Here is a 27,813-nt window from a genome sequence, read left to right as displayed (position 1 = left end):
GTACTAATATGAAATTGGACCACTGTACGCAGAAAAAAATCCGGCATGGTCGATTTCTATTCGTGATACTTAAAACGTTATGATAACATAGTGTTCAAGATAAAGCAACATTTTTCTAGATCAGCTGGCCCCAAAATACTACCATTAATGCTACTTTGCTCTGACTGAATACTTAAATGTATTTTTAATACATCATTAAGCTTCTACTACAAACATTACAAGCAAAACAACAAACTCCAAGACATCATCAATGATCATTGAGAACTGCTGAATTAAAAAGAGATGATTCAGAACATAATGGCAAAAGCGCGAAAAACTCAGCCAACAGCAGATTCCCGAGCGTGGCGCCTTCAACATTCTTGCCGGTGCCGCTCAATCTGAATTTGGCGGGGGGATCTTTCGCTGTGTGAAATCTGTTGTATCAAAAAATGGAAAAACAATCACGATCACACACAACAAACGCCGGCCAAGTTCCGTCCCGGCGAGGCTCGGCTCGGCTCAACCCTCGGAAGAACAACAAAAAAGGCCTAGGCACTATAAATAGTTCGGAGGCGGGCACAAGTGGGTTCAGTCAGCAACGGCACGCTGCCAATAGCAAACAGGAATCGGTAGACAGAGGGCACACGAAAGGGTGGCCGGTGACCTCCTGGAACGGAAATCAACGCCTGAAAACAGATCGCAGTTGGCCAGTTCGATAGTGGCAGAAAGCAACAGAAGCGGGCTTTGGTTGCTTCGATCCATACTGGAAGAAAGTGATAGTGTGATAACGAACGATAAATCAGTGAAAAGTGAAAAGTTCTTCCGGAAGTGATCGAACAGTGAACAGCAGCAGAAATGAATCGATTGGTTGTGATAAGTGTGATAACGCTAGTCGTTGTAATTGATGCAGTAAGCGGTGCACTGCGTAAGTGATTTTCCGTTAGGGCGCTGGAACAAGATCGGAATTTAATCGTGGCCTTGCGAAAACACAATTGAATAACATGGATCGTAATTAGTGGGAAATGGGAAACATGGGTGCATTTTATAGTTGAAGGGTTGACTGGTGGGATAAGCCATTGTGCGTTTATGACTAATTCTTTTTATGTATCGTTGTGTACTTTTATGTGATTTCCAGTGGCAGACACAAACATAATGTTTGTTTTAATTTGATAGATATAGCTCGAGAGTTAAACATGCCTAAATTAGAATAGAGTGAAATTCCCATTATTCTGTATTGAAGGGACCATCGAGTTGTAGAATACAAAGCCAATGCCATTGCGGCTTAAATGACCATCGAGGTTGCCATGAACCCCAGTTTTACTATGGCTCTAAAGCTCAATATTGAGGTACAGAATATGAAATCATGGAAAGTTGATTCCTAGTTGTTTTCTGAAATATTTAAATTGTGTTTCAATGTGAAGCATTCAGAATCAAAATTTCACAATAGCTGACTCCTGTCTTTGAAGACGTAGTAAATTTTTAATTAAAGAAATAGTAAATAAAATAATCTATATTTATTGTTTTAAGTTTATTAAGCGCACATATCTTAAAAAGTTTGCTTTTGCTTAATAATGTTTCCTAAAATACTAGAGCTCCTTTTTAATTGAACTGTGTTCTTAGTCGCGTAAATTAGAAATGATGCCTACCTCTCCAATTTTTTTTTTCAATTTTTTGGCACTCTCGTGAAAAAGTTTGGGGTCATCAAAGCTGAAAAACATACAAAAGTGTTTTGTCAATATATCTGTGATAACACGTCGAATTGAAACTATCTGTGGCTTAATTTTTCATATTTAGTTTTTTTTAACTTTTCACCTTATTTCGTAATTGTAATTCGTTGCTGTGTGTGTTTGAAATGCAAATATCAAATGCGGTAAGATTTGTAACAAGGAAGGCAAAGTCAAATAATGAAATAAACAAACGAAAAACCTAATTTAGTACTATACCGGGCTAGGCATTGCATATACAATAAGTAGCGATGTGTTTGGATGGGCATCTAATTCTTCCGAAAGAGGTGCGCTTTGCGAAAGAGCACCACGTGGTAATTTAGCTGAAATTGAATTCAGGTTAACTTCTGCGTCCATGAGTCCTCTCGTGGTGTATGGGTAACGCGCCCTATCTAGCGATTTTCACCGACAAGACGTATAATTTTTTCGCAAATTTCACGCCAATTTGTCCATTTAATCCAATTTCAATGTATACGTAATGTTTAGTTTTTCGGTAGTTGCTAAACTTCTTCTTGGCTGGTTAGCCGTAAATCACGAATCATAATTAAACAAGTGTTCTTATGACTTCCAAATTTGGGCACTATTATTGCACTTTATGCTTGTTCCTGAAATGTACATCCTCTTGCATTGTCATATTCCATATTTTTTTTAAAGGACTCCTGTAGAGACTTTTACGGGAATTCCTCCGAGGATTTTCGCTGATGTTCGTCCAGAGATCGACCAGGGATTCCTTCAGCGGTTCTTCCAAGAATTACTCCTGCAATATCTCTAAGGATTTTCTCAGGAATTTCTCCAAAAGCTACTTAATGTATTTCTCAAGAAATTTCTTTAACATCATTTTGATAAGAAGTAAGAGATTTTTTTCAAGAACTTCTACATGGATTCCAGTATTTCCTTCAAGGATTCAATCAGGATTTCACCAAGAAGTAATTTAGACAATATTCCAGAAATTCTTCCAGGAATACCTCCTAAGACTCCTCCGAGAATTCTTCATGAGATTTTTTCAAGAGATTTAACAGTAATTCTACTAGGGATTCCTTTAATAAACACTTCGCAATTTATCCAGGGATTCAGAAAATTCCTTCAATGATTCCTCCAGAGAACGTCCTCCTCAGAATTTCCCAATGGATTTTTTCAGGAATTCTTCAGGGGCTTCCTTCAAAAATTTCTCACAAGATTTTTCCGAATATCCGAAAATTCCACTTAAATCTCAAAGAATTCCTCTAGGGATTTATTCAGGAGAATCTATGAAGAGTTTTTGATTATTGAGATAAAACTACTGGGAGATTATCTGAGAAAATCGCCAGAGATGTTCTGGTGAGATGTCTCATTTTAGGAAATTACTGTAGAAATTCATCGCAAAACTTCCAAAGAAATTCCTCGTAAATTTACTGAAGGATTCCTTTGGGAAAATCCAAAGCAATTTCCAAAGACATTTTTTTGTGAAATTTCTCGATTAACCTGGAGGGATGCATGGAGAAAATCTTCCTGTAGGAATCCATTGATATATAATTGAATGAATCCCTGTAAGATATATCTGGAAGAATACCTGGAGAAATTGCAAGAGGAATTCCTTAACAATTTTTTAAAGGAATCCCTTACAAATTTCTTGGAGGAATCTAAGCAATAATAATCGAAAAAATTTCTGTTGGAATTTCTGGAAAAATCTCTGGAGGAATATTTAAAAGATTTTTTGGAAAAATCCCGGCGGAAATTCCTGGAGAATTCACGAAAGAATGAAGAAGTTCCTATAGTAATCCCTGGAAAAATCTCTGGACGGATTCCTGTGAAGGCATTTTTGTAGGCATCCCTGAAGGTACATCTGGAGGATTTCTGATGAAATCTGTGAACACTTCTTGCAGGAGTTCCCGAAGAAAGTTCTGAAGGAATTACTGTTGGAATCCCCGGGGGAATGCTTTGAGGAATCTTTGGTGGGACTCGTGAAGGAACACCTGGGGAAATTCCTGAAGATCATACACCTGGAAGAATTCCTGAAGATACCAGCAATTCCTGAAGGATTCATTTATTTATTTAGTTAACACCTAAAACAGTGGTTCTCAACCTTTTCGGTGCTGCAACTCCTTTTGAAGCTTTACAAACGTCTCGCGAACCTCTAAAAATAAATGTTCTTCAAATCAATCAAATGCAAGAATTCTGCTATGATCCTTTAAAAATAAGCCAGAATTGTAGATTTCTGGCTACTAGAATCTTTTCAAAAGTATGACAAGGAACCTCCATAAACAATGTTGACAAACTCTAGCAAAAAAAATAATGTAGTGCAAGTAGGATAACCACTTGGGCATCTTCATTATTCATTTTAACATTGTGGATTTTTCTCCATCCAAAGGTCAAACTCTTCAGTAAATTGCAATGTCAGGTTTTATAATACTTTCACTACTTCACTACTATAGTACTTCCATTCGCTGTTCGCTTCCGTTTCATAATAGCCCAAACTCTCTAAATCGGGCTAAATTGGGATCAATTCTTCAAAAAAAAAAAAAAATCCCAGGAGTCAATTGAAGTTTTCATCAGAAATAATCAGCTCTGGATGCTCAGCATTTAATATTTTAAGAGACTTGTTGATGGGCTTCTATGAAGCAGATTATCTGCTGTGGGGAGAATTTGTCAAAAATTCCGCCAGGAAATCTTCGAAAGCTTTGTCAGATGTCCGTTAGGAATCTTCGCAGAAATCTACCAAAGATCACTTATACAAAAATTGATCGAAAATTTTACTTTTAAACTTAATGAAAGATTCGCAAGACTCCCGCGAATGTTTTTTGCAAAAGCGGTGCAAAATCTTGCCGCCAAAGTACTGAGAAATTTTTGGAGGATCTTGCCAGGAAGCTTGCAAAATCTGCCAAGAATTAAACTATTTTCAGGACCACACTGAATTGAATTAGAGCGGATCTGCGTTAATTAATAATCTCTGGCCTGCTATTTCAAGCCGACAGAATGACATTGAAGGTAAATTCCCAGTATTATTATAGTCGCAAGAAACAAAAAAGGCCCTAACGCCTCAAAAAATTTGAATGACGCAAAATTTGCAACTGGGTAATAATATATTAGGATCATATTCATCACATTTATTCATTAATCAAGATAAATGACACTTATTCTCAATGGCCTCGCGGACCCATTAGAGCTCCTCACGGCCTCCTAGGGTTCTGCGGACCTCTGGTTGAGAAACCCTGATCTAAACTGATAGCACTGAATCAACAATTTCACGCCACAACTCTCGGTTCGTGGCCGCATCTCTCCATTCCTCGCTCGCCAATTCCTGAAGGATCTCCTGTAGGAATTCCTGAACGAACTCCTTTAGGAATTGGTAAAGAAACTTTTGGGGAACTTCCTAAGGAACTCCTGGAGGATAATAAATCTTCGAGCTGTTTAGTAGAATACCTATAAGTAGATGAAAAAACCGAATTTAGTACTATACCATTTAATTACACTAGAGTTTGTACCCTTTGCCCTTTGACAGATACGCGTATTTCGACCTCAACTGTAAGGCCGTCTTCAGTGTCGTGTACTAGAAGTCGAGTCTTCAGACTGTACAGAAATTAAATAAGACAATTCACACCGTCTTCAGCCAAAGGCTGCATAGACTGGACCAAGGTATCTGAAAGGGAGGTAATACGATGTGTCAAATTGGTTGATCCGCCATATTGGAAAACAATATGACACCTGGCCACTTTGTTTTCGCGAAATGAACCAGCATGCCATGAAATGAAATTCACTATTTCACCGACCACTTTGTTTTGTTTCGTACGTGTACTGAAATGTCATTAATAGCAGACCATGGAAAAGGAAAGAAATTTCGTTTGAATGGTTCTATGGTCTTGTAACGAACCTGGGGTGCCTCAAATCGTAAGCATGTTTAGAACAAGACCAAAGACACATTTAAGACCTCCATGTCCCTTGCAGTTGCCCAAAATTATGGCTCATTAGGTAATCTAGAATGCCGTAAAAAGTGTACTGCGATCTGTCAAACTTGGGTACCTTTTGCACAACCGAGGGACCAAATGCAGTACTAGAAGTGGTACCCAATCTGAGCCCGAGTGTGACGGACCTGACAAGATCACAAAATAGAAGACAACGAAATTGGATATATGACTAACGAACGGACCTCAGAATATCGAGGCGTTGGATTGCAAAATTGTGATGAGGTTGCGTATACTGAATCTTTCAAAGCAGCCTCAATTGAAACACTTGTATGAGTTCTACAGTTAATTTGTTTCAACATCGTGTCAAATGGTTTCAATTAAATATCATTCACACAGTTGAAAATCGGAATTTTCGACACGAAAAAAATGGAGTTTCTCCAAATCTTTGCGTAGGAACTAAGTCGAGTAAGATGCGCTGTGTAGTACACCAGCGAACTATGCCTGATATTATTTTTTCTTACCATTTGGAGAGTATTTTGAACTATTGCGAAAAAGAGTAAAAAAAAACAGGTTGATTTTTTAAAGCATATAATAATTAATCATCTCGTATTTATGGTGGTAACAAATAATAAGGACTAGAAACTATGTCTTAATCTACGAACAAATCATAATAAAATTTACTTCAACTACGACTTATGCTACTTGGAGGATAGTTTTTTGTACTTTATTATTAAATAACTCTTATTGACGGGCTTTTTCTTCTTCTCGTTAATATTCGAGCGTTTCGAGTTCTTTGAGCTACCATCATCTTCGTGTAATCGTTTTAACGTTCCAGTATCGGCATTTGAGTTTATGGACAGTAATCCTTCTGCTCTTAGATTCTTTAACCGCATCCGGGCAATTGTTCTTATTTTGATATAGGTTTTCACCACCACTGCATCAAAATTTGGATACTCTGCTAAAACAGCTGCCACAAGATTTTCTGCTGTGGTGACCAACCATCATATTGGCCATAGAACGCGACCCACGATGAGCGTCGCTCTCCTTCTTTTGGAAATCGATGGAACACAATTCCACGGGTTTTTGTGTTCGCAATCGTTCCACTTACCTCGCCGACTCACCAGCTGTCACTTTTCACCCCCTCGCAGCTGACCACACCTCGCACCCACTGACTGCTTAGATCACTGAACCTCCCTTCAATTAATCTTGGACTGGACGATCACCAACATAGGCAACGGACAACACTAAACACTCAGTAGTCCAGTGATGGACTTTCCATTTGACGAAAAAGTTCCACCGACTGGAGCGTTCTTTTAACTCTAATTTGAGTAAACTGGATTTTGTTTTTACCCACGGTTGGGTTGTTTTGCTTCTCTTACAACAAAATTTGTTGGCACGTGACGTAGGTAGGGCAGGTAGGATATGTAGGGTAACTGGGGGTAAAACGCGCCGTCTAAGTAAGGAAGCGATTTTAGTTATGAAGAACACCATTATAAGCTTTCATTTATTGCTTCTCTATATATATTTCAAAGTGTTTTCCTGGCAAAAATCGTGAAAAACTTGAAAAAAGTTTTTTTTGCTATTTTCGTTGTAATTTTGTGTTATTTTCTAGGTCATTTTTCAGGCCCATAAACAACAAAACTTTTGAAACTATCACCGAGAATCGATTTGTGCACTCCCATAGTTTACATTCCATGCGAAAAAAGTGTTGAATTTATCCTTAAAAGGCGTATTGAAGGACTTCAACTTTAATCAACTCATGGGGCAAAACGGACACTCCTATTTCATAACACCAAAACAGCCGTTTGAATTCAAATTCCAGCAAACGTAATGCCAAGCTGTAGTTACGTGCCAATTTGAACCTTACAAATGCACATTTTTCGAATCAGCATGTATACTATAATCGAACAATAACATCTGATCAAACGCCCTTATGTATGCAACGTATATGCATACAGGATTGCGCATGCGTGCGTGCGAACGACTAACGCCGAGATCAGGAGGCGCGTTTTACCCCGCAAAAAATAAATAGGCAGATAAGCAAGCATTTTATAAAAATTGATTTAGGGTAACTGGGGGTAAAACGCGCCCTCTAAGGAAGGAAGCGTTTTTAGCTATGAAGAGCATTATTATAAGCCTTTTTTTATTCATTATCTCATAGACAAACATGTTTCCTATCAAATAGTATAAACAACCATCCATTTTCTTATTTCTGGAGTTAATAAATCAATTTTTATAAAATGCTTGCTTATCTGCCTGTTTATTTGTTGCGGGGTAAAACGCGCCACATGATCTCGGCGTTAGTCGTTCGCGCGCACGCATGCGCAATCATGCTTGCAAATACGTTGCATACATAAGGGCGTTTGATCAGATGTTATTGTTCGATTATAGTATACATACTGATTCGAAAAATGTGCATTTGTAAGGTTCAAATTGGCACGTAACTACAGCTTGGCATTACGTTTGCTGGAATTTGAATTCAAACGGCTGTTTATGAAATAGGTGTGGCCGTTTTGCCCCACGAGTTGATTAAAGTTTAAGTCCTTCAATACGCTTTTTAAGGACAAATTCAACACTTTTTTCGCATGGAATACAAACTATGGGAGTGCACAAGTCGATTCTCGGTGATAGTTTCAAAAGTTTTGTTGTTTATCAGCCTGAAAAATGACCTAGAAAATATCACAAAATTACAACGAAAACAGCAAAAAACGTTTTTTTGAGTTTTTCACGATTTTTGCCAGGAAAACACTCAAAAATATACGTAGAGAAGCATTTTAATACATTTTCCATTATTTCGGGTGAAAAACAGCGTCTCAAAGCACGTCGTTCGTGCAAAACAACGGCGCATTTTACACCCAGTTCTCCTATTACATACAAAAAAAATTGGGTAGGACAGTTAAAGGATTGTCCTAATCACGATTCAACAAAAACAAAATCAAAACAAGATCAACAGAAATCCTCAGGTATTATTACTGTAATTTTCGCAATAATTCCTCCAATCATTCATACACAATTTCTTTCGAGATTCTGTCCTATGTTTTTCGAGAAATTCCTTTAGAAAATCCTGCGAAATACTATCCCGAGATTCGATTGATTTTTTTTTGATTATCGCAGCAAATTACTGTTTTGTCTCAAATTCCGAACAGACTCACACTCTGAACACTTGGTTTTTGTTTTACCGAAATACGTCATCAAATTATCGGAAAATGGCAGTCGATTGCAATTTAGTTTTATGTCTTCCATTTTTTTTAAACCTCGGGAGTAGTGTTGGTTATCTAGTTCGAGTCAAACTAGCTCAGATAAATTCTGTCGTCGTCCAAAACTTCCTCGTAAGTCCAGGAGTTCCATTAAGGATGATTTTGAAACTTACACAGGTTTTATCAGAGGTTACTTTAGGATTTTCTTCAGAAATACCTCACGGATTTATTTACCAGAAAAACATTCTTGGTGTTTCCCTGGAGACATTCCTGGAAGAATTTTTGAAAATAACTTACTTTAGAAAAACTCATAGAATTAGTAGACGAATTTTTGTAGGACCTTAGAAGTATTCTGCAGAGCAACTGCTGAATGTATCTTTAGATAAATATATAGTTGAAAGCTTATATAAATCCTGAAAGACAATTCGAAATTCCTCTAGGCATTCTAGAGAAGATGTTTTCACCTGGAATCTAGAAGGATGTCTCAGAGAAATCTATTGATAAATCACTGGATAAAATCTTTGAGAAATTCTGACTTTCTTGAAAAAATTCTAAAAAAAAGGTGTAGGAATTTTTATGATTTCCGAAACATTCTTTGGAGAAATACCATTTCTGCAGCACTTCTTGGGAAAATCTTGGTTGAATTCTTGAAGCATCCGAATCAAAATACTTGGAGAAGTTCCCTAGGAATATTCCTTGAGAAATAATAGCTAAATGTACACCTTTAGAAAATGCCGAACTGATAGATGAACATACCTGAAATAGTTTCCGATAAAATCAGTAGATAAGATCATGAAAATACATATACAGTAATATGAACAGTAATACTTTTCGTAATATCATGAGGAATTCGCGAAAAATCTTAGATCTTAAAGAAATATCTGCTCTGATGGCATAAATAATCCAAATCAAACTCTTGTTTATGGCTTTTATTAGGTTTCGTTTTGTTTTCTTGCTGCCTGTTTAGTCTTTTTTCGGCTTCGTTTTGATTCTTTTCAGGTCTCTTTTTTTCAGGCAACAGGTTTTTAATATTCTATTTTTTAAGGTACTCAGAGGCAGCCCTTTTAAAACGGAAAGCTTTGTGGTAACGATTGGTACCCTTTGCGTTTAAGCCCCTTAAATATAGTAACTTTCAATTTGCAGTTTCGGAATCTATAGGGTAATTTTTTTTTCTTAGCTTCAATGTGTACAAAATATTTGCCAACGTTTGTCCTTCCCATGGTTTCGAACATGGACGCGCCTCTGTATAGGAACAAAAATCAGAAAAAGTGCTACTATAGGCATACATGTTCCTATAGTGGCGCAAGCGATATTGATGATGATGATGATTTGGTTCTACCATCTATTGTAGCAAGGCATCTGCCTATAGCACTGGAATAATCTGAAAAGCGATTTGATCAAGATTGTTCTGTTGTTCGTAAGCAGTCAGTCTCCTGTATGAAGGGCCAAAAACGGATGTGCGGACCCGCAAGCAGAGACACTTGCACGAAACCCGCGGCAGGGGAAAAGAATCTCCTTCCAGAAGAAAGTTTTCACGAACAATTGTACAATCAAGCCCTCGATTTACAGAATACTCCCAATAGATGGGATCGAAGAGCCCGCCCTCAATCCACGAAATGTTAACAACAGGGAGGAGGCAGTCCCAAGCTCCCTGTCCAAGTCGCTTCATTCGGGTGCCCTTGTGGTCCCTCCCAACCCAGTTATATATGATATAAAAAGATAAATAAATACAATATAAATTAGAACAATCTCACCAAGTTAGTTGGAACCCCTTGCAGATTTGTAACACTTGATGAACTGGATGAACTCTCCGATGATCAATGATGGTTTGATTTTTCTTAAGGTTTCCAATTTACACTATATGCTATACTGCACTCGCGAAACATTTCATTAATGATTGTGTTTACTTCACGCAAAATTTAATAAGATTGAGATTTCTTACGCTATTTTTTTTTTATTTTCATACAGAAAATGGTCATAAGAATGTGTTACGTAAATAATGGATATTCCCTTAATGGTAGGAAATGTAGATCTAACCCACGCGATTCAACAAGGCGTCACAATGTCACATATATGCTTATATGTAAATCGCACGATGAACGCCTCACGCCCCACTTGACGCGTCGCGTTACTATGTCGTCGGCATACAGCTTCAGGTTCCTCCACTTCTAACACAACATTTCGTCGTTGTCATGACAACATAATGCTTGATGCGCTAAGTTTCACGCACACACACTTACTGATCCGAAGTACCCATTGCTTCCAGAAAATTCGATGCTCATTTCAACCACATGATTATACATACATTCTTGAATAAAACGACCATATTACGAAATATTTATGAAATGCTGTAAATGACAACTGACAGCAATTCATTCAACACCATTGAACCCCATTACAACAACATCATTCAAGCTTCAAATAAAGAAACCCCTCACTTCACTCCACCCACACGACAACACCAATACATTGACTATGCCAGTTTTTTTTTCACTTCACATCGGCCAAGCCATTACAAAATTGATTAAACACCTCGAAAATGCCATAATTTCACAATTTTTCACTATACACTATGAAAATTCCTTCCTATATCCACCGACACGCACTATCCGCTACTTTTTTTTAGAAATTTCTTCCATATTATCGAGAACAATGCATTTAAAAGAGGAACCGCTTTCGCGCACGTCTTCGCCGCCTGAACACCATCGTACTCCTTCTATAGTGGCGCAAGCGATATTGAGTACCAAAATAAGAGTTTTCGTAGTTTCACATTGTTTCCACAAAATCAGAATGAAAAGCTTTAAGGTGATTATAGAACGAAGCCACACCTCAAATTTTCAAGAACACAAGACTTGAGAACCAAACAGCGCTCCGCAATTGAAAATCTATCCCATTGATCACCACCAGCAAGCAAGCATTTTGATTAATTTTCAAAGCGAACTGTTGTCAGATTTTCTCGTCTTGTGCACTTGAAAATTCGAAGTTTGGCTTCGTTTTATAATCACCTTAAGATGACGTAAAAATAATGCCGCGGGCTTTATTTTTTGGTTTTGAATAAATATTTGTTCTTAGTTATGCGGCTCTTGGTACTATTGGTATGACCCTAAGATGCAAAGATAAGATTGACCGAATTTTATTTTTAATTGCGATTTCTGTAACGAAGTCACTTTTAATTATAATTTCTTATTTCTTTTCAATAGAGCTTGGTAATTTGTTGTGGTTTGAATGAAAATTACTCATTTTATCAGTAAAAAAATATATTTTGACTTGAAACTACTCGAAATGGACAATTCTAAAGAGTAATTCATAATATCATATATTGAAAATCTAAATTTATTAATAAAAGGTCTTCATCATGAAACTTTTTCCGATTAATTTGTTTCCTTTCAAGATTGTATGGTGAAATTCCAACAATAAAAACAAAGCTTTGTCAAAATAAAGTTTTTTAAACTATTTTTTTAAATTTTATTCATAAAAAAGATGTGAATAATATTTCTATCTAGCCCTACACAGTTAAAAATTATGAAGATTGCACGTCATGTAAACTTCATTTATGCGATGTAAACATGAAGTCATGTAAATTTAAGTCTGAAATCATGTAAAAATGTGTTATGTGTCATGTAACCACAGAGGATCCTGCTGGATTACATCATATATAATTGAAGTTTACATGAAATATCATGTAAATATCCATGATAATCCCCGCTCCAATTATGTGCATTATATGTCTCAGAAATTTACACGTTTCGTTCGAACTGTGTAGGTTATCCACAACTTGCATGTGAAAACTCTTGTTGCTCTTCAACGAAAATGTTAGCATTATCTATGGAAAACGTTTATTCTATCACACTGGAAACATGTATGAAACAAATCGAAGATTATCAAGCACGACTTTTTATAGTTTAAGCTCATTCTGGATCAGATTCATCATTGCTTCCGCAGACATTTCAAAAATTTTGGCAGTAATGAATTCCAACTGATAATATATGCCCATATGTTATTTGCCAACAAATTAGCTCCCATCCCAATCTCTTTTACCATTATCCTCTTCTTTTTCACCTTGACCAATGTTACATTCGGGCACATCAACGTCACACTCCAGCAGGAATATTGCGTAACAAGAGTTGTTTACAAACAACTTCGAAATTCACCATTCTAAACCCGATAATAAATTAGCGCTAATGCGCCACATATGGAGATATCGGCTTCCGATTTTAATTCGCCGAATACCCTTTCAAGTTCACGGTCATTTTTGTTTTTGTCTTGATTTTCGCATCGTCGCGCCACACGAAATAAAAATCCATTTCCATTAATTATCATCCCCACTTCTTTGCTTCGTTTCCAATTCTACTGCTCACAGCCAGCACCATTAAAGTCTGCTCCCGGAACGATCCCAAAGTCGACCAGTGTATTATCGATGCGGTTGACATCATCCGGCCCAACTTGGCGGCCGGAAACTTCGGAAAGGAATTCGACATCCCCAAACTGGAACCGCTCTACATCGAACAGATCAAGATGCAACGGGGACAGGACTTCCAGGCGGTGTTCAACAAATTAGATGTCTATGGGTGCAGCAAGTTTAAGGTTGAGCGATTGCAGTAAGTGTGAATGGATTATGTCCAATGTGATTTTGTATAATATTTTCCCAATGTTGTAGATCTAAACCGATGAATCTGTCGTTCGATCTGGCTGTGAACATTCCTAAGCTGAACTTTACCGGAAAATACTCGCTCAAGATGAAAATGTTGCTGCTGAATCTGCAAGGAAAGGGTGATTTGAAAGGATCGCTCAGTAAGTACCGTTTTGATTCATATTACGGACAGCTTCAAATTCCGGACACTCTCGTTTGTATGGGAAACATTTCACACGAAATGTTTCAATTTTCGCCGTCCAAAAGTTCTCATTTTCGAGGCTCGTTTTATTAGGTTTTTTTCATTATTATCATTGCAAATTTATAATTCCCAACTACCTTAGACGTCTCTTAAGTGGTTGAACGATTTCAATTGATGATTTGACTGTTCCATTAATGATTATCATGTGCTGTCCGTAATTCGAATCAAAGCGTCCGGAATATGAGGCAAAAGTGAGGGAGCGTCCGGAATAAGAATCATGAAAAGGCCACACGTTTTGATTTATTTAAAATTATTCAAGTTTCGGACGCGTATTCTTTACCCACCATCCGAAAGTTAAGGGCTTCCGACTCTCGATAACGCTGAAAAATCATAAAGAATGATTTATTTTGTATGGTCCAAGCTGGGTTATACTTCACTGAGGCCTTAAGTGTCCGTAATATGAATCAAAACGGTATTATGGCGCAATTTTTAGACTAGATGTTTCACCGTTTACAGTGGCTGTAATTACCCGTTTTATTCTGAGAGCAGTGATTCCAATGCGCTGCAGCTACGAACCTGTTCTCAATAACAACATGCTGTCTGATTTGAATAATGTGCGCAACACTGGGGTAGTATACCTGTAGGCGAACTTTGTTGTCAAGTTCAGATAAATGCTGTCAATATTGGCTGGGGCTGACAGCTTGTACAGGGTGAGTCAGAGGAACAATCTTTTTTACTGCCTTGGTTATTTTTATTCATGCAGCGTTGTTCGACAATTTTAATATTAGAACGGCGTTTCGGAAAAGTTGTAGAACAAACTCTGCTTTAAATAGGCTAAATCAATTAAAGTCGCTTAAAAATAGTTGAATATGAATAGCCAGTTAATTGTTTATTTACATATCGAGGTAACTTATATTATGTTTCTTGATGAATTCAACTATTTTGCTATTTCTGGTTTATGACTTTTAGTCTGTTATGCTTAAAAAAAAACTTCGAATAAAAACATAAACTCCGTTTTCTTAAGCATATCAGACTCCCAAAACTCTTTTTTGAATGCTTGACTGAAAAACAGAGTTTATATATTTATCCAATCATTATTGAGACAAACGTACCAATGTACAATGGTTCGAAACGACAATTTGGCAGCATTTATTTTTCTCAGGCCTCGTTGATTTTAGACATGTCTTCAAATAAATTGTTCGTCAATCAGTTTTGCCTCTTCTCGGATGAAAAGTTCGTTGAATGTATGGAGATGGGGGACAAAAATCAAAACTGGAAGATCAAGCCATTGGATCACCTTGGTATGGAAAGGAAAGTTGGTTCTTGATTAAGGAGCTACAATTTGGATAAATGACATATAATATACGCATAACAGCAAAACTGTCCCAAGCGCCAATTCCATTATTTCCAAGAAACACCTTGCAATTTGTATTTTTATTACTCATAATGATGCAAGAAGTTATTTGCAAATACGTCTCTTCTCACTTGTAGCTGCAAAAGTGACTTGGTCGCCTATATGCAAACAAGAACGCATTTTTTTTAATTTTCGGGTATTTAATATAAAATTTGAATAAAATCTTGGAAACTACTTATATAATATATTATTTTAAGCATAAACTTGCTCTATTGTAATGTCTGGTTCGGCAGAGACCACATAACGTTGCAAGATTTTCGGATTTTTCATCACAAACAACTTGTTTTTTACTTAAGGTAAAGGAGTTTACCTAAAAATAGTCAAAAATCCGAAGAGTTTGAAGGAGTTGCAGCTGTGTCATTCAGACCTCTTAGAGCACAGTTTTAAAAACATTACTGTGAGTGATTTAGGTTGGAACTCGGTGGAACTTTTTTTTAATCGATAATCAAAGTTACATATTAGTATTTTATAAGTTTGATTTCATAGCCAACTCACCGTGCCGATTTCTCATGTTCAAAGTTAAAATTGATGTGCTTATCCCATCAAATAAACTTTAACAACCTTTAGCCATGCTCTTTCTTAGATTTTGATTGAATAATTTTGTTTCAACACTCTCCGTACTAGTTGAAAGGAATGCTGAAAACCTGTGATAAAATTAAGTTTTTCTGCTACTCCGACAACTGTCACTTTCGACGCTTATTGTGGTAGTTTTAGTGCTTTGTATAGTTTGTCAATACTTGTTTCAATAGCGGATGTTATCTATGAACACTTGTGGATATTTATTATCGCCGAATAAAAAAAACTTGAAATTTGATTTTTGTCTATGGAGGAACGCACTGTGGGATGGTTTAAATTTTGAATCAAATCTTATGTTGGGGGTAATGTGAGGTTGCGCTCTTCAGTAAGCTGTTAGAAAATGTTATTACCGAGCTGGATCGAACACTTTTAAAAAAAACGAGATAATAATTTTCAATTTTTTTTTTATAGTAGTGTCCGGGTAATTCAAACCAACTGTAAAAATCTTTGCTGAAAAGTTGAAATCTTTAGCTTTCATTCCATAAAAAAAGAATGGAAATCGGCCGTCCAAGAAAATTAAAAATCGGTCAAGCGGACAAAATTTTTTTTTTTCAATAAAAATTTTGCAAAATCGCGATTTTGGAAATGGTTACCCTAATAAAAATAAAAAAAATCCAAAAACACGTGTATCCTTATCTCGGATAAGGAACAAAATAGCAAATTTTCACGGAATTCGGAGACCCACTAGATTGGGTTTTCATGGAATGGCTGCTTGAAAAGCGTATTGAAGGACTTAAACTACAATCAACTTGTGGGGCACAACACAAAAAAAAAAACCGTTTACATTCAAATTCCAGCAAGGAGTAACGTGCAAATTTTAACCTTACAAATCCGAATTCTTCGTATCAGCATACTCATACTGTAATTAAACAATAACACAGGGATGCCAAGTTAATTTTTCAAAAATCTGGAAGATGTTGAAAATTTGTCTAGAAAAGTTTGGATCGCTTATGTCGTATATGGAGAACCTTACAAATTATTTACAAAACCTTACAAATTCATTACAAATTTTATCTGGAACTTCCAGATTTTTTGCAAAATGGGGCCTCAAAAGTCTGGAATATTCCAGACAAACCTGGAAGGTTGGCAACGCTGCAATAACATCTGATCAAACGCCCTTATGTATGCAACGTATATAGTCCATTTTACGAAACGGCAACACTGATGATATTGCTGTTACTTTCACACGTTACGACACCACCTACTGTCAAAATTTCATTCATAAACTAAGTGATCAGCTGTTCAAACGTCTCGTAAAATGGACTACCGTACACCCTCGCTAATTTGAACGGTACCTCATGCAAACCATCGGGGTTCATTTTTAATTTGAACATCTAGTCACCCTAGAAACGTGTTTCTGGTTACCTCTTTCAATGTTTTGTTTTGATTCTGCGCTCCGTTCCACAGCGTTCCATTTCACTTTACTCCGTTCCATGAGCTAAATGACGTTTGAACCATTTTTAACGCGTATAGGCCTGAGTGAAAGCAAAAATTCTAAAACCTCTACCGCTCAGCGAATTCTTAATGGATTCAAATGATTTTTTGTCAGTATACTGGCACACATATCTTGTATCTAGAAGTGAGCAGAGGAACGCGGAAATATTCCGGTGGCCAGAGTTTTTCCTGTGAGTCACTGGGTCAGGTTGGGTGAAAAGAGTACTGTGCGTTTGTGCCCCTGGAGGTAGACAACTTTCAAGTCACAGATAATTTCCGGAATCGGCTATAATGTGGCCACTATATGACGGCATTTTAAGAAAATTGCATCAGTGTAAACCTTTTGAGAAATGATTGAATTCGATAACTATGAGTTTTGCATTTGATTAATCCTACAAATGACCATTTTTGGGTCCCGCGACGCCTCAAACTTACGATATACTGGCCAATTTGTATCTGAACATCTGTGCCAAGCTCATGGGAACGAATTTCAGTGCACAATTATGTTTGATTTCTACTTTTCGAGAATTAAAACGGTTTAGTATCCAACAAATATATAGCCGGTTCTTCCGGGCATTACGTCCGAATGGCCACATCCGGTATATTTTAAACGGTGCAAAACACTTCATTTATAATGTTGAATATCAGATCTTAATGATTTCTTCTTCTTTCTGGCATTACGTCCCCACTGGGACAAAGCCTGCTTCTCAGCTTAGTGTTCTTATAAGCACTTCCACAGTTATTAACTGAGAGCTTACTATGCCAATGACCATTTTTGCATGCGTATATCGTGTGGCAGGTACGAAGATACTCTATGCCCTGGGAAGTCGAGAAAATTTCCAACCCGAAAAGATCCTCGACTGGTGGGATTCGAACCCACGACCCCCAGCTTGGTCTTGCTGAATAGCTGCGCGTTTACCGCTACGGCTATCTGGGCCCCCATAAATCTTAATGATTTATGCAAATTAAAATTATTGTCATTGCAAATAAATAAAGGTAACTTGGCATGTCCCAAAAAATAGCACTTTTTTACCCGACTTGACCCAGTGACCCACTGGAATAACTCCGGCCACAGGAATATATCCGAATTCCTTTGGCTACTTTTAGAAACTAGAAATGTGGGCCAGTGAACTGACAAAGAATCATTTGAATCCGTTAAGAATTCGCTGAGTGGTGAGGGTTTCAGTATTTTTGCTTTCACTCAGGCCTATACGGGTTAATCTGAACGATGTGCAAATTAATGGGGTACAGATTAAAAAATGTTCAGATTAAATGTGGTCAAACCAAAGGGGGTACCCGGTATTAAATCATGATTGCTAACGCCGTGCTCAGGTGGCGCGTTTTACCCCGCAATATATAAAAATGTAGATAAGAACGCACTTTTTGAAAATTGATTCATTAACTCCAGAAAAAATAATAAGGATGGCGGTTTTTACTATATGATTGAAAACATATTAGTCTATCAGATCATGAATAAAGAGTTAAAATTGCTTCCTTCCTTAAACGGCGCGTCATGCCACCAGTCCTCCTACTAACTAGATTCGTGGATCCTGATGTCATATTCCTAATTCTTACAAGTCAAAAAAACACATTTTTGCAGCATATGTCGAAACTAAAACAAAGTAGTTAATTTCGAAAAATATTTTTGCGATACTGATAGTATGTAACTTGTTTATTTTGCAGAAATGGGCACACTTCTAAAAAATTTGACAAAGTCAGTATAAAAACCTGTTTTCTTGCTTAAATCTTCTGTGGAGAAAGGGGGGGGGGGCATGATTTTTTGGTAGTGTTGTTCATGTAAACTATTGTCTCAAAATTGTTGAATGCTAGTGACCAATCGATTAAGCCTTCAGCTTAAACGGATTGGTTCTCCAGATCCGTGCTCTTGAAAATTTGAACTTTGGCTTCGATTCATCTTCACCTTAATGCTAAAAAATCATCTCTAAAATTGAAAATCGGGGGATCCAATTTCGTGGTAAAATTAATCACTTGTCAAGGCGATAATCGTTAGTTTTAAAAACTACTTCCCTTACTTAATTTCGGCTCCCTGAATCCGAATATGCTTGCTAAATTCTTAACAACACAATATTTATGGAAATATTGAAAATTAAAATTTCAAGAATACGGTGGAATTTGGGCAATTTTCAAAAGAATTTCCTAGGATCAGACAGAAATTCAATTTCTGGTTTCGGGCATTAGCAGCATCCTCACAAACTTTCAGGTTGACACCATGTTCAAAACCTGGCTCAGAACTAGAAGTTTATGGATGTCTATCAACTCCACAACGAACATGATTCTGGAATTTTACATTACTTTAATAGATATAAACATTATTTTACACAAAAACTTTCTTAACAAACAATTCGACAATAAATAAGTCAAACGAAGGTCGGGTTACTTTGATATTGATGCTCTATTGGTAAGAAATAAAATCGTGTCACACGGTGATCAATTTCACCCGTCCTCAAATTACAAGAAAATGGCTTTTCCCAACTAACAATTTTAGCGCTATAAGCCAAGATTATTTGCTTTCTGATGTATAACTGTTGAATTGAAGCAGCGAACGCTGCAAAAAAATGAAACCTGTCAAAAATATAACGATTAGCGTTAATTCAACCATAACGCAAACAATTTGCAGCTACAAATCTTAGCTGACTATATTTCGTCTTTTATCGCTTTTGCTGCTTTTACAAAGCTGTAACTCAACACCTTAAGCAGTAGCAACCTAATGTTGTGGAATAAAAGTCCCCATCATTCATCCGGCGGCTTCTATGCAATATGTTTTGTTATGCTGCTAAATATATAAATAAGAAGCGCTTTGTCGTTTGTTACACAGCGTACATACAGCAGTTATCTGTAAAACAACAAATTGTAGTGCATGTACACAGCTTTTATTTTTTTTGGGTGTCTAGTTAGACGGCTAAGACCGATCAGTATACACCCAAACTTTTGCACGATACACCATACTGAGGGGTGAACCCAAACTTTTGCACGATGACTTGACTGACTGTTTCATTGATTTTGAATATTTTTCAGATTTTTCCGCAAAAATTTCATGAGTGCTTTTCAAAGAACATAAGATAGCGATTCTAAATACACCATGTTTTAAAATTTTGGTCGATCCAATGCTGAGGAAATTAGTAATGTTTTTTCAGTCTGTTTTTTGAAAAATGTCATAATTTTAAGTACATATTTAGTATACAAAGTTCGAAGAATGTTTTTGGAAAAATACATACGAAGTAAGAATAACTCTTTGCCTTTGGAATGCGGCTTAAAGAGTTTGAATTGGACGTGTAATCACAGAGACATGGACTGAACACTTTTGCATGTTTTTTAGGGGGTGAACCCAAACTTATGCACGGGAGTGTATGTGTTCGTTATTAAAAGATTAGGCAAGACACATTTTATATCAATAAAAGTATTAGTTAATCTTAATTATTTAATATGCTTAATTTGGAAGAATACGTGTATTTCATGTTTAACTTTAAAAGCACACAATCTGCTATGTGATATTACCAATAATGTACCTAGTGTCATGTGAAAAATTATTACAAAAAATGGATTTTTAAACTTTTATAATGCATTACACTACAAATGCAAAGGAGATAATCAAAAGCAAGCAGATTTGTGGTTTTATATATTTTATTATTATTGATTAATTATTCGATATTCAATAAAAATCGCAAATTAGAGTTGTTGATGGGAAATGTATCTTGAGCTTGAGCTTGAGCTTGATAGGCCGCCCGTGGTTGCTACTCCAGTATCGCCAGATCAGCTGCACTTACACAAGGAACCAACCAGATGACTGCTTGGGATTAACAGACACCCTTAGTGTATAAGTGCTGGTGATCTTCTATTTTTAGGCAACAATGGTGCCTGCCACGTCAGATTGCAGACCAATGGGAGGAAAGGGAAGGAGTTGATGATGCATTCACTGGCTCCCACGGTAGACCGTATATACCACTGCATCTACGCCAGTTCATGCAGGAAGGGTGAAGGGGTGAGGTATTTTTTTATAGCAGAGAGGCTTGCTGTTTGGTTAGCAGACTGCCTATGTATCAGGCGTTAGGAAAGGTGCTCTAGTGATGGAAGAATGTAAGCGTAGGGAAACGATTGTTTTGTCCGTCTCGGGTTCTAGCAAATGCTATGAACTGTGATAGATCAATTGTGATATATTAAGGCTCAAGAATCCATCGTTCAATCATCAGCAATCATCGAAAACTAAAAACCAGTTTTTTCGTTCAAATTTTAAGTGAACCTCATTAAAATCTATCATTGCATTACAGATAGTAAGCGCAATGTAATGATAGATTTTTATGAAGATTGTTTAAAATTTGAGCAAAAAAACTGGTTTTGAAAATTTGCAAAACGATGATGGTTATTTTCCTCTTAAGAGTGGTAGATAGAAGCAAGTGAAAGATACAACTACAAAGTATGAGGAAAGGGACGGGCCTGGTATTGAACCCATGACCTTCTGCTTATGAAGCAGAAGCGGTAGCCATTGGACCACCAATCCCAGTTGTTGATGGGAAATGTATCGATTGGAAAGAAACTGCTCAACTTTAAAAAAATGTTCAAACATTTCGATTTGAACATTATCTGTTGAGTGTAATAGTAACTCCATTGTTTTTGAAGTCGATTTTATAGTTTCTGCAGTAATCTCGAGTGGTGGTTCTAAAGACTCCATGTTGTCAAATGTGGTTGATAAAACATCTTTGGGCTCATCGTGTGCGAGGTCTCCTCCAGTAACAAATTCGAGAATGTCATTATCAGTCATCATCTCGCTGCATATGACATTCCTATCAATATCACAATAGTCAGAAAACGGTACCACAGTATCAACAGGAAATAGCTCGTCTTCTGCAAGTGCCAAATCCTGCTGATTTCGTATCGCTTCCCTTCTAACAAATTCTGCTAATGGAATGTCATCTTCGTCTTCTAAGATGAAACCAGCCTTTCGGAAGCAGTTCTGGTTGGTTTCTGCCTTAACTTTAACGCCCCATACCTTGGACACAAGTTTGATAGCAACCAAAACGGTTATATCTTGTTGTTCCTGTAAAAAGTTAATTGAAGAAGCTAATATTTATAATTACTTTTATTTAACACTCATATATACCAAATCTGTTTCCATTGAATAGATTCGTCCTTTAACCATCTCATATCTGTAATACTGCTTCAAAGATTTGATAATTCCTAAATCTAGAGGATGCAAAACAAAAGTTGCGTTTGGAGCGAAAAGTACAAGCTTAATCGACTTCATTTTTTCCTGAAGGATCTTCGGATGGGCCGTACAGTTATCCACAGACATCACAATTTTTCAGTTCTCATCGCTCATTCGCTGATCCAACTTCAACATCCATTTTTCGAAGAGCAATGACGTCACTTTTTCCAATACCTAGCAGAGGAAGCTTGTCACTTCCGTCCATGTTAGCAGTACCGTACTCCGGGGTATCATTGATCAGCGGGGTAACATTGATCGGAATGACTCATCTCGTAATAAGTTGGTATCATCATTTATTGATGAAACATTTCCAAAGCATGAATGTTGCTTCCCTTTCTTATATTTATAAGCTATAAAAAATGAGGATTTTTGCAAAAATTGCGTTAACTTCATGCGTAAATTTGTCAAGTTTGTGAAACAATGATTTCAATGGTTAAGGAGCGAAGATTCGTGTCTCAAATAAGTTCTGCAAGCGATATGAGCAAAGAAAATGCGGTTCTCACTAAAAATGACATTACCAAAAACGATTCCGCTGTCAAAACTTTTATTTTTTCAATTAGGCAACATTAACGAATTAATGTTAAGAATGTAGAATTTCATCTACAAAATTTACATTTCCTTCACCACTGGACTATCGCAGAAGTTTTTCAAGTGCGGAAACGCTAACAAAAGTGCGCAATTGTATCAAATCGGGTAGGTGTTCGGGGGACTTATTCTTCGTAAATCGAAGAATAAGTGCTCTGAAGACACCAACAGGATTCAATGCAATCCCGCATATTTATTCACACCTTCGCACTTATGAGGCCGCACTTCGCAGCCTAGTAGTGAAAGAAATACACAATATCTACTTCCCGTGAAAAGCGGCGTGCCGTGTTACGACCATTTGAGTTCCTACCAGCTGGAAGAAGTTCGTTCTGATACGCCTACAACTATTGCAAGGAAGTGGTGTTGTCCGGCATGCCGCATTACCAAAGAAAAACATGAAATGTGGAATCCATCAGAAGATTCTGGGAAAATCATGCCACAGAATTTAATCGAACTGTAAATTTTGTAGATGTATTTTATATGGCTTATGTTGACTTCCAACCCAATTTTCTTGCTTAGGAATAGATTAAATACTGGTAGAGGAAAAGACGATGAATTTCTTGCAGAAGCTTCCAAGTTAGTCGAAAACAACTGAAAAACGATGTACCGTAATTTCGGGTGAAATTGATCACTTTTAATTGTTTTACATGTCTGTCTTCTATGATGTTGCCAATTCCAAACAACTTAATGCAGGAAAACAAGTACGACGGTGAGCTTCATTGGTTTATATACTCAAATTTTCATACAGTTGTGATTTTAGTGCTGAAAATCGTCTCTAAAATAAAAAATCAAGGAATTCCATTTCGGGGTGAAATTGATCACCTGTTAAAACAATTATTGTTAGTTTCGAAAACAACTTCACTTATTTAATTTGAGCCTCCTGAATCCAAATATGCTTGCCAAATTCTTAACAATGCAAAATTTATGGAAATAATTAGCAATTAATTTTCAGCAATACCGCAGAAAACGCCTAAATGTAGGCAATTCCCGAAGGAATTTGATGAAATCTATCCAAAAATTCAATTATTACAACAAAATTACAAATTGGTACGAATTTTGATGATGAAATTCGTTTTGGGGATATATTTCAAGCATCCTTACAAATTTTCAGGTTGACACCATGTTTAAATCCTTGTTTAAAACTATAAGTTTATTGATGTCTGCCAGTACCACACAGAACACGATGATGGAATTTCCTTTTATTTTAATAGAAATAAACATTCCATAACACAAAACGCTTCACAACATGCAAATTGACAATAGTTAAGACAAACAACGTTCATTTACATAGGTTGCATTGGTTTCTGTGCTCTATTTGAGGGAAATAAAATCGTGTGACACAGTGATCAATTTCACCCTACTGATCAATTTCACCCGAATTTACGGTACTTTATATTTCTACATAAATACACGTGTTACCCTTGGTTTCATGAGCTTAGGTAGCCATGACTTTTGTGAGTTGAACATGTATGAATATTCAATAAATATCGATTTATCTCATATAGTCTATTAATAAAATCGATTTTAAACGAGATAGAAAAATATCATCTTCTCCAAATTTTGCTCACATTTACTTGAAAGACTGCAAAATCATTTGGTGGAAAGATATATTTTTTGAGGTGCTCATAGTTGAGATACAAGGCATACAAAACAGCTAATTTTAAGATGAAAAACTCAAATAATATGAGAAACATGAGAAATACAACTTTGGTATGTTCAGCAAAGTTGTAGAAAATGATAAGTATAAAAACTTTGTAGAACATAGTAGGCCAAAAAAACTAAAAAATAAAACACTAAGAAGCAAAAAACTTTTTTTTAATAAAAATACTTAATTATCTCGGCTCTCAAGCAAAACCGAGAAAAAGTTTGTTTGGCAAAGTTGTTTCTATGATCATTTGCTACAACTTTGCTGAACATACCAACTTACGGTTCGTTAAAATAAAAAAGTTAGCGTATACGCCACTCTTGCGAACACCGTAAAAGTTTTTTTTGATTCGTACATTTTGTAGTAGGTACTGAAAATTCTGAACATATTCTCAGAAGAAACTATGGCTCTAAAATCAATAAATCTTGACGAAAACCTCATGTCCGCCTAAATTAGCTTCCTGGACCAGTGTGCACTGGAAGCATTAACGTTTCGGTGTCTATTGAAAAAAAAAAACAATACTGAACAAGTTTGAATAAACAATTTTATCGATACACTCAACAGGTAACAGTTAGAATTTGCGTTTGAAATCCATTACACAGGGTAAAACAAATAATAATTTTGCGTGTCTCAAGAGACATTTGGGGTTGTGTCTCTAGTACATTTGGGGTTGCTGAATCTGGTGTCGTTTTAAGAAATGGTCCAGCACGTCACAATTGCCAAAGCTGTATGAAACACTGGTTTATTGATGATTACATGACATATAAAGTATAATTTATCAAACTTCTAAGTGGCCTAACCTAACAACCATGCAAAATAGAGCTTCAACTTGTATGCAAGCTATCATTAGGTTTGAATGGCTCGTTGAAATTTATATTGAACTGATTTTTTCAACATGCCTGCAAGCTCCGAACAACACTCATTGTTTCTCTTATATGACAAAATGGTTTTCTAAACTATCAGCAAATGTCTTTCAAGTATCGAAATTAATATGAATTTTGTTGATAAGTATTGTTGAACACATGAAGTTTGAATTCTGTGACAAATCAAGTAAATAAATCGTCATACAATCTGGTAAACTTGCATGCAACTTGGCTGAAATAGTCAAACTCTACATTTTTCACAGCCAATATTCTAAAAACTAGACGTTATAGCACGTTTTAAATGGATTCAGCAACCTTCAATAAAGTAAATAGCGGTATTTTGGAGCTTGAAACAAATAATTGATTATAGATATTTCCAAATATTTGGAGGTTCTTCTATACGCTACATAAATAGAAAATCGACTGAACGCTGGTTTTAACTGGTTATAGTGTAATATTTCTCAAACCCTTTGTAATTTGGTTGGACAATAATAGGGTTTCAAAATCAAACATCTGCAAATTATCCAACCGGAAACGAGCCTGGTTTAACAATTCTATTGTGCATGAACATTAGCCTTCAAATTGTGAGAATTTCGCTACATGACTACCAGAATTGTAATAATCCGGCTGATGACCGTATGTCTATAGGTTTTTATTTTCACATCGGTGAATTCTATCATCAGCCCATGTCGGAACTATTTGAATGGCAATTATTTCTCACGTATCTATATTCAAAACAAACCAATTTCTAGCACGCCTTACAAGTGCACATGCCGCGAGATTGCTGGGGATGTTACATGCCACTGTAAACCAATATAAATTAACTCTAGGCTGATGCTATCTGTGATTCCAAAGCTGAAACTAGTTAAACTAGATTTAAGCTACCTGCCACCCACATCAGATTGGAAGATGAAACATCATATCTGGACAACAATCAATCTAATCATCCCCATTGTGGGGGTGGTGCATCCCCTAATTTACTATTAATCTTTTTTTTCTGAACAGCTAACACCCGATTGGCGGCTCGCATCCGAGGTTACACGGAGAAAATCGACGGCAAGGATTACGTGCGGTTCCATCGGATTGGAATCCGGCTGAAGGTGGAAAGCGGAACCTTCCACTTGGACAATCTGTTCAACGGGGATCCCGTGTTGGGACAGGTCGGCAACCAGGTGATCAACGAAAACTCTCGAATTTTCTTGGACGAAATCATTCCCGGACTGGAGAAGAACTTGGGCAGAATATTCACGGAAATTGTTAACAATCTGCTGAAGACTGCCACCATCGACGATATGTTTCCCGAAAAGGTTTAGTATAGGAACGGAGATTGAGGGGGGTCCCATGAAGACAGTGTGGGAGTGTCTCGCACTGGCGGGAATGATTGTGATCTATATTGTAGTCATTTATGTACAAATAAAGAAGTGAGCCTTTTGCAGTCTCTATTTGAGTACGAAGATGTAATTTTTAGTATAAAATTATTCAGAAAGAAATCCGATTTCAATTGATGGTTGTGGCAATGGTAAGTTTGTTTAGATGTCCACTTAATTTCAATCACTGCCGAAATTGTTCTAGATAAAAGGTTGATCGATTTATTAGTACAAGCAAAATTGGGCATAATTGGATCCCATACTAGTAATATTTGTTGATAACTTGCCTTGAATTATGTTCAATGCATGGCTTGATTTCCTGGGAAGTCGGGAATATTTACAAAAAACTTTCACAGAATTTGGTTACCCACAATATCGGTAGTTCATGGAAAGGCTGTATAGATCTATTTACTAATTACATGAACAAGTTAGTTTTTTTATTGGCTGTCTGATCGCCCATGGAAGATTCATTGAATTTATAAAAAAGAATTCTAAAAAAAAAACAGGCAATTGAATTGTGGGATATACACAACAAACGCGATTCTAAATAACAGAAATGGGGTAGAACAATTGTTTTCGATATTGGCCCTTTGCGCACATTCAAGTGTTAAACACTGTACTGCACTTCCACCTTTCAATTCTTTAAACTTCATCCATGAAGATGCCATCACTCCATCTGTACTACAAGAATTTTTATCCACCCGTCCTGCAGTAGTGTCCTCGATAACATCCACGATCTGTAATAACTTGAGTGTTGAATAATTTAATAATTCAATATTTGTTATAAACCAAGTTTAATTATTTTGTGTATTTTATCACATGTTTATTCAAAATAAACCACAATCTCCCATTTTCTGCCATCTATTTCCTTTCGATTGTTTGTGCACACTTTAATGGTAAACAACGTCCAAAAATTAAATGTAATAAAAACGCTAGATAGTTGTGTAATTAAGCTCGGCAATCGGCTTCATTTATTCAAGATCCTGTAAACATGATTGAGCTACGCATGGCCGAATCGTCATATTTACGCATCGACACTTGAACGACCAATGAAGCCTTAAAGTTCAATGCACTCACTACTGGAATCGAATCGAT

General features: G+C 36.6%; 1 protein-coding gene across 2 annotated transcripts; it reads left to right on the top strand.

The window, feature by feature from the left end:
* The first annotated feature begins 552 nt into the window (after nt 1-552).
* Nucleotides 553-26,812, top strand: LOC5569805 (protein takeout). 2 transcript variants are annotated; one of them, XM_021848002.1, is made up of 4 exons: nt 553-904; nt 13,142-13,379; nt 13,439-13,551; nt 26,357-26,812. In XM_021848002.1, exons 1-4 carry the CDS (start codon nt 835-837, stop codon nt 26,662-26,664), a joined length of 729 nt encoding a protein of 242 aa, XP_021703694.1. In that variant the 5' UTR covers nt 553-834; the 3' UTR covers nt 26,665-26,812. The 2 variants fall into 2 exon arrangements, with proteins under 2 accessions (XP_021703694.1, XP_001653020.2); XM_001652970.2 differs by having other exon boundaries at nt 554-904; nt 13,439-13,572.
* Nucleotides 26,813-27,813: the final 1,001 nt, after the last annotated feature.

The sequence above is a fragment of the Aedes aegypti genome, chromosome 2 (genome assembly GCF_002204515.2).
Source record: "Aedes aegypti strain LVP_AGWG chromosome 2, AaegL5.0 Primary Assembly, whole genome shotgun sequence".
Lineage (NCBI taxonomy): Eukaryota > Metazoa > Arthropoda > Insecta > Diptera > Culicidae > Aedes > Aedes aegypti.
The sequence above is the reverse complement of the archived record's forward strand: the minus strand, read 5'-3'. Positions and strand labels throughout refer to the sequence as shown.

Coding starts and splice junctions, on each gene's coding strand:
- LOC5569805 (XM_001652970.2), top strand. CDS start 835: ATGAATCGATTGGTTGTGATAAGTGTGATAACGCTAGTCGTTGTAATT. Junction 905..13,141: donor TGCAGTAAGCGGTGCACTGC/GTAAGTGATTTT, acceptor TACTGCTCACAG/CCAGCACCATTAAAGTCTGC. Junction 13,380..13,438: donor TTTAAGGTTGAGCGATTGCA/GTAAGTGTGAAT, acceptor CCAATGTTGTAG/ATCTAAACCGATGAATCTGT.